The sequence below is a fragment of the Ornithorhynchus anatinus genome, chromosome 1, assembly GCF_004115215.2.
Source record: "Ornithorhynchus anatinus isolate Pmale09 chromosome 1, mOrnAna1.pri.v4, whole genome shotgun sequence".
NCBI classification, from domain to species: domain Eukaryota; kingdom Metazoa; phylum Chordata; class Mammalia; order Monotremata; family Ornithorhynchidae; genus Ornithorhynchus; species Ornithorhynchus anatinus.
The window spans coordinates 176,346,723-176,359,148 of NC_041728.1; the positions used below are offsets into that span (position 1 = coordinate 176,346,723).

The 12,426-nt window shown below is 43.7% G+C and overlaps 1 protein-coding gene across 1 annotated transcript in view; it reads left to right on the plus strand.

Annotated features, from left to right (window-relative positions):
• CNTNAP5 (contactin associated protein family member 5) overlaps positions 1–12,426 on the plus strand; it is a 746,584-nt gene that overhangs the window by 650,553 nt on the left and 83,605 nt on the right. The window contains exon 18 of the mRNA XM_029075794.2: positions 8,253–8,492. Within this exon, the coding sequence (XP_028931627.1) occupies positions 8,253–8,492 (240 nt within the window). The remainder of the gene's footprint in view (positions 1–8,252; positions 8,493–12,426) is intronic.

The window sequence follows — 12,426 nt, forward strand, 5'->3', positions numbered from 1 at the left end:
TTATGTAATTTAGTTTTACTGTGCCTTTTAGCTTGAGAATTGTTTTTTAAGCCACTGGTTCACTGACACAGTCTCCCTCCTTGGGACGTCTTCCTACTGCGGCTCAGTAAGACTCAAACCCCGTCAATGAATTTCTTCCCCGAGAGTTGATCCAGCGTCACTCCTTTCCATTAAAAAAGGACTTACCCAAATCCTCTGCAAGCTGATGTTAAATACATTTTGCAAACCTTATCTCCAAGTGGAGATGAAGGCTTTAATATTAAAAACACCAAAGGGCATCCAATTCAGTACAGAGAGTGTTCTCAAATTATCATCTCCCACCCACCCAAGCTGAGCTTTGTTTAGGGAAAAAAACGGCAAAAATCACTAAGATCTATCCTTCACCCTCCTCACCCTAAATCTCCTCTGAGCCTTTCAACTTGATCTTTTGTGTTTACCATTGAGGAGCTGGGGTTGAACAGTTCTCCCTCAAAATGTGGAAATAGTCAGTGGAGAATAATTTGGGTGTTGAACCTTGCCCTGCTCTTGTTCTGGCTATAATAGAACTGGCAAATTGCAAATAGAATAGAATCTCTTAAGATTCATCCCATATACACACAAAGGCTTCCAAATTCTTTGTACTCTTTGGCTTTGTTTTCAGATCTTTCCCTAGAGCATTTCACCATACTCCCCTTTGTTTACAGCCTGCTTGTCTAATCTCGAAAAGTATTATCCTCTGTAATGAAGATAAATCACACAAAAGGAGAACAGCAAGAGGGACAGTTTTAATATATTTTAAATTTGCAAGGTACTACCCCACCAAGATGTTTAAAGGATGCTCAGCTGTCTCAGTGGACAATGAGGTGATCTTTACTTCTCCAAGAAATAGGTGGAGAAAGGGACTTCCAAGATCTGGTATATAGGAGGGAATTTGTTTCTCTGAACTTTGAATCCACTCATCTAGGTTTTCATTCATCCAAATTTGAGTATCTGCTGTGTGGAGGTTATTGTACTGGACATTGAGAAAGTATAAAATTCTAAAATAACATTGTTAATATTATTATTATTATGAAAAGATTGAAAACAGACAGTTAAAAAGAGATAAGCATAAAACTGTAACATCCCAGTAATCCAATAATTGAGAGAGCTAGAGAAACAGCGTGGCTCAGTGGAAAGAGCCTGGGTTTCGGAGCCAGAGGTCATGGGTTCGTCTCCCAGCTCTGCCACTTGTCAGCTGTGTGACTGTGGGCAAGTCACTTCACTTCCCTGTGCCTCAGTTACCTCATCTTTAAAATGGGGATTAACTGTGAGCCTCACATGGGACAACCTGATTACCCTGTATCTACCCCAGTGCTTAGAACAGTGCTCTGCACATAGTAAGCGCTTAACAAATACCAACATTTTTTTTTAGATGATGATGATAATGAAATTTGTTAAGCACTTACTTTGTGCCAGGCACTGTACTAAGAGCTGGGGTGGATATGAGCAAATTGGTTGGACACAGTCTCTGTCCCATGTGGGGCTCACAATTACAATCCCCATTTTACAAATGAGGTAACTGAGGCACAGAAAAATTGTGACTTTCCCAGGGTCACACAACAGACAAGTGGCAGAGCGGGGATTAGAACCCATGACCTTCTGACTCCCAGGCCCGTTTTCTGTGAAAACATCAGGAGTGTGTTTGTGTGTATATGTGTGTGTAAGAGGCAAACCAGTTTTGGTGCAAATCTATAGGGACTGGGATGTTGATTTTGAGGTGTTAATCCAGAAGGACCTCAGGGAGGAGATGGGACTTTAGCAGGATTCATGTTTTAAAAAACAACTCAGCGTCAAAGTTAGCACCAACAACAGTCAATCTATGCCACTGACAGGATGGTTACTCTGTGCAGAGCACTTAGTAACCCCTCAGGAAAACACCTTAGATAAATCGGCACCACCTCTACTGTCAAGGAGTTTACAATCTAATGGCAGAGATAGTCCTGACAGTGAATTATGGGAGGGGGAAGGAACCAAGTGGAAAGATAGGTACATAATGTTGTGAGGGTGGTGGGCCAAGAGAAAAGACCTAAGCACTTAGAGTGTATGGGCTCAAATTAATGAGTGATAAAATTGGGAGGGAAGTAATAATAATAATGTTGGTATTGGTTAATCGCTTACTATGTGCAGAGCACTGTTCTAAGTGCTGGGGTAGATACGGGGTAATCCAATTGTCCCATGTGAGGCTCACAGTCTTAATCCCCACTTTACAGATGAGATAACTAAGGCACAGAGAAGTTAAGTGACTTGCCCACAGTCACACAGCTGACAAGTGGCAGAGCCAGTATTCGAACCCATGACCTATAACTCCCAAGCTCATGCTCTTTCCACTGAGCTATGCTGCTTCTCTAGGATGGGGAGGAGAAAAGTCAATGCATTGAGGCTTACCTGAAGATGTTGTATTTAGTTGGGCTTCGAAGATCAGAAGAATGGTGTCAGAGATGAATGGGGAGCAGATTACAGGCAGGAGGGAGGGACTGAACAAGGAGTCAACAGTGAGAGAGAGAAGCAGATAGAGCATGGTCCTGGGAGACAGAAAGACCTGGGTTCTAATCCTAGCTTTGTCACTTGTCTGCTGTGTGACCTTGGGCAAGTCACTTCACTTTTCTATGCCTCAGTTACCTCACCTGTAAAATGGGGATTAAGATTTTGAGCCCCAAGTGGGACACACAATGTTTCCAATTTGCTTACCTTATGTCTGCCCCAGCAATTAGAACAGTGCTTGGAACATAATAAGTGCTTAACTAATACCAACACAAAAAGAAAAAAAAGATAAGATTGAGACACAGTGAGTAGGTTGTTGGTATTGGAGGAGTGAAATGTGCTGGCTGGATTGTATGGGGAGAGAAGAGAATTATGGGAACAGAAGTTATTGAGCATCTGTGTGTCAGCATCTAGCATTTAACATTAAGCATGGGCAGTGGGTAGTTGAGTAGTGCCCTCTCAGGGTCACACCTGGAGAGTTTCCAGTAATAATAACGTTGGTATTTGTTAAGTGCTTACTAGGTGCAGAGCACTCTTCTAAACTCTGGGATATACAGGGTAATCAGGTTGTCCCACATGAGGCTCACAGTCTTAATCCCCATTTTACAGATGAGGTAACTGAGGCACAGAGAAGTTAAGTGGCTTGCCCAGAGTCACACAGCTGACAAGTGGCAGAGCGGAGATTCAAACCCATGACCTCTGACTCCCAAGCCCATGCTCTTTCCACTGCGCCACGCTGTACTCTACAAGTCTCAACTGTAGGAGAGAGAATCAAGCAGAGGCCTACGCATTCCAAATCCTAGCTTGGGCAGTGGCTAGAGACTGGAAGGCAATCTGCTACAAGTCAAAACCCACCTGCACTGGGCAGCAGTGACATGGGAGAGAATCGAGGACAAGAGACTCAGGTTTACTGTGTGGAATAAGACAATGGTAAACCACTTCTGTGTTTTTACCAAGAAATCTCTATAGATCCATTACCAGGACGATAATAATAATAATAATAATAATAATGTTGGTATTTGTTAAGTGCTTACTATGTGCAGAGCACTGTTCTAAGCGCTGGGGTAGACACAGGGGAATCAGGTTGTCCCACGTGGGGCTCACAGTCTTAATCTCCATTTTGCAGATGAGGTAACTGAGGCATAGAGAAGTTAAGTGACTTGCCCACAGTCAGCTGACAAGTGGCAGAGCCAGGATTCAAACCCATGACCTCTGACTCTGGCAGATGGAGGTAGGGCGTTCAGGGAGAGATGTGTCTATGGCATGGCTATGGGTCAGAGATGACTCGACAGCATAAGACAAGACAAGTTGAGTAGCGGTTATTATTACTTTGCATATTTAGGATTTAGATTGTTATGTACAAAAAACAGAATTAAGCTTCAAAAACATGGTCCCTTCTCTTTGGTGAGTTCCAGTAATTAAGGATCGTATCTGTGTTTCTTCTAAGCAATTGAAGAATCAGGTATCATCTAGTGTGCTGACACAAGGGTTTTCTTTCTCCCATTTTCTTTGTTTCTTCTCTTTCAGTCTTTTCATCTTGTTTGCAAGAAGTAAAAAACTCAAAACATAAATCACAAAGCCTAAAGCGATTTGACTCTTTAGTCAAAATGGCTTATAATGTTGGTTAGGGTAGGAGATAATCTGTAGACTCTGAGTCTACAGAGATATTCTCTTCCATAACCGTAGACAGCACTATTCATTTATGTCAACCACCTCACAGTGTGTGTGAGACACTGAGTAAACAGGGCAAGAGAGACGGTGGATGGCTCAGCACAGCCATCACCACTCCTGCAAAAACAACTCCAGTGCATCTTATGTTTGCAGTAGGCTATATAGTTCCATGACCGGTTGATGCATTTTGCTCTTTGAAACTTTACGGAGGAGAAATTCTTCAAGATGTTGTGACAAACAGGAATTTTTTACTGTCTACTCAGTGATCGACTCCTAGTTTGAATTTCGGTTCCTAGTTTGAATTTCTAGGTCACCCGATCTTCTGAAAAGGAGGCAGTACCAGGGAAGAGGGAGGTGGCGCTTTCTGTGAAGCTCTGTAGGATCTGCTGTGTAACCTTAGGCAAGTCTCTTAACTTTCTCTGGGCCTCAGTTGCCTCATCTGCAAAATGTAGATTGAGACTGTGAGCCCCACATTGGACAGGGACTGTGTCCAACCCAATTTTCTTGCGTCCACCCCGGTGCAAAGTACAGTGCCTGGCACATAAATTGTTTAATAAATACCATTATTATTATCATTATTATTATTAGGGTAGTCCCATGTGGGGAAAGGATTGCGGATGCGAGAGCCTGAGGTTTCCTCCAAAACCGAAGCATGTGTGGATAAATCTGGAGCTGACCCCCTTGGAGGGGCCATCCAGGGTTCTCCCAGCCAGTCGCTGAGAGTTACTTCTGATGCCCCCACCAGGCAGTGTGGGGGAACGGGGGTGGGAACTTGTAGTTTCCACCCTTGGACCAAGGGATATAGAGCACACTCGGGCAGGGGCAGAGGGCCGGGGGGGATGACCCTCCCCGCCTCCCAACTGAGGCCCAGAGAAAGTGAAGAGATTTGCCTAAGGTCACACAGCATATTCTACAGAGCTTCATAGAAAGCGCCACCTCCCTCTACAATGCTTCTTCTCCTAAGAAGATCTATTTAATTATATTTTATTTGTCCTTTATATTTGAAGATGGTGTTATGGACAGTGAGATCCTATCCACAGACTCCGTCCTCTCCTGGTTCTCCTCTCATCTTTCTGGCCATTCATTCTCCGTCTCCTTCGCGGGCTCCTCCTCTCCGTCACATCTTCTAAGCCCATTACTGTAAGCCCGTCAATGGGCAGGGACTATATCTGTTGCCTATTTGTACATTCCAAGCGATTAGTACAGTGCTCTGCACATAGTAAGTGCTCAGTAAATACTGTTGAATGACCCCACACTCATCAAGTAGGGCTACAGATCAGGGAAAACTTTTTCACTCCCCTCAAAGCAGGGAAATGGCACAAAGAAAAGTAACTCTGTCCCAGCACCCCAGGGAGGGTTTGTGCTGCCTGAGGTCTGTTTCTCTAGGGGGCTGGTGGAGGAGATGAAATAAGAAGGCTCGTGTTTGTTTTCTTTTTACTGTAAAATTCATCCCTTGGGCCAGCACGAGTCTGAGGCAGGGGTGACCCCCAGACCAGGAAACACTGCAAACACTCCCTGACCCAACAGGCTTGACAGGCGGGCACCAGGCCGGCAGCAGATTCTATCCTATCACCGGGAGGGGGAAGTGATGCCATGTTGGGTCATAGTTCAACCCCTTAACCTCGGGATTGGTAGAATTAACAGGACACCCAGACAAATTCCTAAGCCAGCCAAATGCCGCTTATACAAACTGTACCCCTATCTAGTCCTGACTGTGCCTTTCCTCAAACCCTCACCCTAAATTACAGTCCTTTCGAAGCAGCCAGTCACAATCTGTTGTCTGGTTGATGAAGAGACAGCAGGGACATTGGACAGCACTCTTGGTATCTGAAAAACTCTACTTAAAAATGCAACGCTCGTACTGAATGGCAAGAGAGCAGAAAAAGTGTCCTAATATATTTTCCTTGGCACAGTGTGAAACAAATTGTCTCTCTACATTCTTATGCATGGATGAAATCTCTCCTTAGCAGTTTCATCTTCAAATCATCAAGGGCAACCATGTGCGGATACACATCTTCACAAACTCAGAAGAAACAAGTATTATAGAAAAGTAGAGAAAACACTGCATTCCTATGTGGAAAAAGTTATTTCCAATGTTTTAATTCTGCCATTGACATACTAAATGATGATCAAAGAGACATTTCACTGTCATCAGTTTCCATTTCCTTGGCTATAAAATGGGGCAAGAGTTGCCCCCATGAATGAATAAATCAATCATATTTACTAAGAGCTTAATATGTGCATAGCACTGTACTAAGGGCTTGGGAGAGTATAGTACAACAGAATTGGCAGATACATTCCCTGCCAAAATGAGACACCACAGTGGATACAAGCAAATCGGGTTGGATGTGGTCTCTGTCCTATGTGGGGCTCACAGTCTCAATCCCCATTTTACAGATGAAGTAACTGAGGCACAGAGAAGTGAAATGACTTGCCCAAAGTCACAGAGCAGACAAGTGGCAGAGCCGGAATTAGAATCCATGACCTTCTGGCTCCCAGGTCCATGCAATAGAAGTGGTAGACACAATCTCTGCATAGACACAATCTCTGCCTTCAAGGAGCTCACAAGCGCATGGGGAGACATACATTAAAATCAGATTAGTGAGGAAGCATGATATGATACTTACCTATAGGGATGGGGAAGGGGTGGGTATCATTATAGTTGGAGGGTAAAGGCTCCAAGTATATGGGTGATTCAGAAGGGTGGGAGAATAGGAAAGACTTTGAAGATAAAGAAAATGGTGGTCTGTGGGCTATTTGGGGAAGGGAACTCTAGACAGGAGGGAGGACATGAGCACAGGGTCAACAGTTAGAGACACGATCCAGGCCTAATGAATTGTTGGTGTTAGAAGAGTGAAGTATGTGGGCCTTGTTGTGGCATTCTACAGTTGTCTGGAAAGGAATGTGGTTAGGTAGGAGAGAGAGAGATGATTAAGTTCCTTAAAGCCGACAGTGAAGAGTGTGTTTGAGGCAATGGATGAGCAACTAATGGAGATTTTTGAAGAGTGGGAAGACATCCACAGACATTGTTTTAGAAAAAAGAAAAAGGGAAGTACAGATAAGAGAAGAGAGAAGCTGGAGGCATTGAGGTAGGTGAGGGGGCTGGTGCCATAGTTGAAATGGGATATGACGAAGGTTTGGATCAGGGAGGTACAATGTGGTACTAAAAAACGCTTCTTTATCACCTGCCCAAAATTGATCACACTCAGAAATGTAGATTCAGGTCATACTCAAATCTAGCCATGCCAGAGAATATTGGATAGCATGAAAATTATTGATCAGTAATACTACTAAATTTCCAGAATTAAACTGGGAATCTTCTGGAGCAGTCATTTTGGTCTCCTAGTCTAGATGTGCTTCAGTAGGCACCAAGGATCTTTGATTTTGAAAGGCAAATTTTCCTGTCAGTGGATTATAATTCCTGTAATCATCATCCCAAATAGCAATCTTTTATGGTCCAAATTCCAGAATTATATCTATATCTATATATCTATTATAATGCTATCTATAGCATTTCAATGAAAGTAAAATGACATAGGTGACTATGAACTATATGGAGGAAACTTTATATTAGGAAACAGTGTGGTTTAGTGGAAAGCCATTCTAGAATTGTCTCCCCTTCTAGACTGTAAACCCGTTGTTGGGTAGGGATTATCTCTATCTGTTGCCGAATTGTATTTTCCAAATGCTTAGTACAGTGCTCTGCACACAGTAAAGGTTCAGTGAATACGATTGAATGAATGAATGAATGAATGAATGAATTGAAAGAGCACTAAATTCCAATCTCAGCTCCCCCACTTGCCTGCTGTGTGACTTTGGGCAAGTCATTTAACTTTTCTGGGCCTGTTTCCTCCTCTGTAAAATGGATATTAAAAACCTGTTCTTCCTCCTGCTTAGACTGTGAGGAAAGGCTTGTCTCAGACTTGATCATCTTGTATCTACCCCAGTGCTTAGTACAGTTCTTTTCCCTTTGTATTTACCAAATATGATGATGATGATGATGATGATTATACAGTTGCCCAGTGATAGTCTTGATGTGTGTTTGGACCCTATGTAAACTGAATTTTTTTTCTTGGTTTCAGGAGGCACAATATCCAGGCAGAAAGGTTTTCTAGGGTGCATCCGCTCCTTACGCTTAAATGGGCAGAAGTTCGACCTGGAAGAGAGGGCAAAGGTGACAGCGGGAGTTAAGCCTGGATGTCCGGGACACTGCAGCAGTTACAGCACCTCCTGCCACAACGGAGGAAAGTGTGTGGAGAAGAACAGTGGCTACTTCTGCGACTGCACCAACTCCCCCTATGAAGGGCCCTTCTGCAGGAAAGGTACATCCTCCGGGCTCCTCATTTGGCCTCTTCCTTGGAAGAGTTCCCCTGACCTACAGGGGCCTCGTGGTCTAAGTAGAGAGAGAATTGCCACCTGATGCCCACTGAACATATGAGGAAACTGAGGCAAAGAGAGGTAACTCACTCAAGGTCCCCCAGCAGGCAAGTGGTCAAGCCAGGAGTAATACAGATAATTAATTATTGTACTTGTTAAGTGGTTACTACGTGCCAAGCATTGTTCTAAATGCTGGGGTAGATGCGAGTTAATCAGGTTGGATACTGTCCCTGTCCCATATGGGGCTCACATTCTTAATACCCATTTAACAGATGAAGTAATTGAGGCCCAGAGAAGTTAAGGGACTTGCCCAAGGTCACATAGCAGACATGTGGTGGAGCCAGGATTAGAGACCGAGGTCCTTCTGATTCCCAGGCCTGGGCTTTTTCCACTGGGCCATGCTGTTTCTCTAACTCTGTTGGATTCTCTCAACCACATAGTACAGTGCTCTGCACATAGTAGACTGATAGCTCCTCGAGAGCAAGGATCGTGTCTACTAACTTGATAGCACTCTCCAAAGTGCTTAGTAAAGTGTTCTGCAGACTGTAGGTGTTGAATACATACTATTGATTGAGTAGGCCTGTGGCACATCTAGTAATAATAGTAACAATAATAATAATAATGCCAAGTGCTTACTATGTTCCATGCACTGTACTAAGTGCTGGGGTGGATACAAGCAAATTGGATTGGACACAGTCTCTGTCCCACATGGGGCTCACAGTCTTCATCCCCATTTTACAGACGAGGTAACGGAGGCACAAAGAAATTAAGTGATTTGTCCAAGGTCACACAGCAGACAAGTGGCGGAACCAGGATTAAAACCCATGATCTTCTGACTCCCAGACCTGTGCTCAATCCACTGTGTCTTGTTACTATTTCCCACAGGCTCATTATGCTCCCCCTAGCACTTGATGAGGTCAAAACCTCGCGGGCAAAATTCAAAGCTGGGAGCCAGGAGGCCTGGGTTCTAATACCAATCCTCTTGCTGTTGATAATTTATGTTGGTGTGTCCTCATGTATTTCCTTTATCTGCACTGGGCTTTAGCTTCTCTGTACATAGCATGGGGAGAATCATTCCACATCTTAATTCACCATCTCTGTACCCCATAAGAAATTTATATTTGCCCCACAGAATTTAATCAATCAATTAATCAGTGATACTTTTTGAGCGCTTACTGCATGCAGAGCACTGAATCACACACTTGGGAGAGGGCTAAACAAGAGAGCCAGCAGATGAGTTCCCTGCCCACAAGTAGCTTACAGACAGTCAGTTAATCATGTTTACTGAGCACTTACTGTGTGCAAAGCACTGTACTAAGCTCTTGGGAGAGTACAATAGAACAATAAACAGACTCTGCCTCCAACGGTCTTACAGTCCAATGTGGGAGACAGACATTAAAATAAATTACAGTTAAGCATATGTGCTGTGTGACTAAGGTGGCTTAAATTGTGGGGGGCTTGCAGCAGAGAATAGATGGGACCAAGTGATACCCCCCAAACTTGCCCAGCCTCTAATATTATCATGAGGTCTGTTGCCACACCACTGCCATAAATGGCCATGTAATCCTGACCTGTATTTAATAGGTCTCTGGTCAGAAGAGAAAAAAATGAGGGTGGCTAAACTTAGAAATCCCCAAGAATGATCCTGAAATTAGCCCTTCAGCTGCACTGCTGGTTGCTGAGGAGGAGGAGGAAGAAGCTGAAAAGAACAGGAAGCAGAGGAGGAGGAAGAGAAGGGTGAGAGATAGAAAGGGGAGGAGAAGCAGCCGTGGGAAGATGAGGACAAGAAGCAGCAGCGGCAGAATAGGATGAGGAGAAGGACGAGGAAAAGAAGCAGCAGTGGCAGAATAGGAGGAGAAGGAGGAGCAGGAGAAGAAGCAGTAGAAGAGAATGACAGAGAGAGGAGAAGCAACAACAGCAGAATAGGAAGAGTCAATCAGTTAATTGTATCTATTTATCGCTTATGGTGTGCAGAGCATTGACCTTGGGAGAATACATTATAACAACATGACAGACACATTCCCTGCCCACGAGAAGAGGATAAGGAGGAGGAGGAGAAAGAGCAGTAAAGGAAGAGAAGGAGGAGAAGGAGGAGAAGAAAAGAGAAATAGGAGGAGAAGCAGAATTGAAAGAGAAGGGGAAGGAGGAGAATTAGCTGAAGAGAAAGAGAAGGAAGAATGTGGAGGAGGAGAAAGCTGAGCAATATCTTCTCCAATTCTCCAGTTCCTTGCTGTTGTGTAACCACTGCCATAGCTTGAATGATCACAAAAGCAAGACCTTAGTGGGTCCTGTAGGAGGCTTTGGATGATAGAACAGAATCCTCATATCTGTGGCTACTCTGCTGAAGGCAGCTTCTTTGGTCATGATGCTTTCACCAGAGTTTTTTAAAAGCCCTGGCATCTGGACAGCAGAGAGCTGTATAACCCACTGACCTTTGCCATATCCTATCCCCAAATCCCTTCTCCCCCTGGGAGATGTACATTTTTGTGAAGATTTATACAACAGTCCGGTGGACAATTAAAACTCAAGAGAGGAGTTTGGTATCGCCTAGCGACTTTAACTTTGAAAAAATATCACCAGTGGACCGTACAACTGGGAAATGAAATTTCTGTCTGGTATATTTCCTCTGGCTGTAAAATTTGTGGTTGTGGCATTGAGTATCCCCAGTAACATGAGAAAAGATAGACAATAGGCACTGTGGTACATGTGCCAATAATAAATTTGCTATTCTTAGTAGATTGCCTAAAGGTTTTAACAAAAACATCAAGAATAAGACTATTATTCTGCTAACTAGGTGAGAGTAGCTGTGAATGTCTGTTGATGCTCCCTCAGGAAAAACACCACAGGAAATGCCTGAATGGAACTGAAGTGAACAGACAGCCTCTCTGCAGCTCACTGCTGCACATCTCTATCATTGGCAGCATCGCTGTTGTAACCTCTAAGATAAATGCAAAACATATTCCCTTAACCTTCCTTCCGACAAACGGATAATCCCAGTGTGTTGGGAAATACGCACGAATGTGCTAGTTTAATGTTTGGCTAATGATTCAGGTAGCTACAGTTTCTTCACAAAGTGGAACCAATGGACATTGGAAATAAACACAATTATTTTCAGGTGTTGGTACCATCCATTCAGTCATACATATAGAGCACTTACCATGTGCAAAGTGTTTAGAAAGTACCACCTGGCAACAGATAGAGACAATCCCTACCCAACAAAAAGCTCACAGTCTAGAATGAAGCAATACACTTACTGGCCACTGAGGCTGTGTCTAGTAGCCACCCGAACATTCTTTCCTAGCTCTTAGTTCAGTGATCTGCACACATTAAGCACTTAATAAATACTACTACCTCCAAGCACTGTGCTGAGTGTTGGATTTAACAGAAGATAAGCAGATCAAGCACAGTCTCCGTTCCACATCCTTAATGTTGGTTCTTGATACTGAGGACTCAGAGAAGCTGTGTGGCCTTAGTGGAAGGAGCATGGGCCTGGCAGTCAGAGGACCTGAGCTCTAATCCTGGCTCCACCTGCTGTGTGACCTTGGGGAAGTCATTTCATTTCTCTGGGCCTCAGTTTCCTCCTCTGCCAAATGAGGATTAATGCTTTCCCCCACAGATTAGATTGTGAGTCCCATGAGGGACAAGGACTTTATCCAAAGTGACTATCTTGTTTCTACTCCGGTGTTTGAAACAGTGCTTGGTATATAGCAAGTCCTTAACAAGTAACATCAAATAAATAAGCTCAAGACCAGAATTATCCCAAGAGCTTAGTACAGTGCTCTGTACATAGTAAATGCTCAATAAATACGATTGAATGAATGAATGAATCATCCAGTGTGCTCAGTGGGACATTCCATAAACACATCTCGACCATATTTG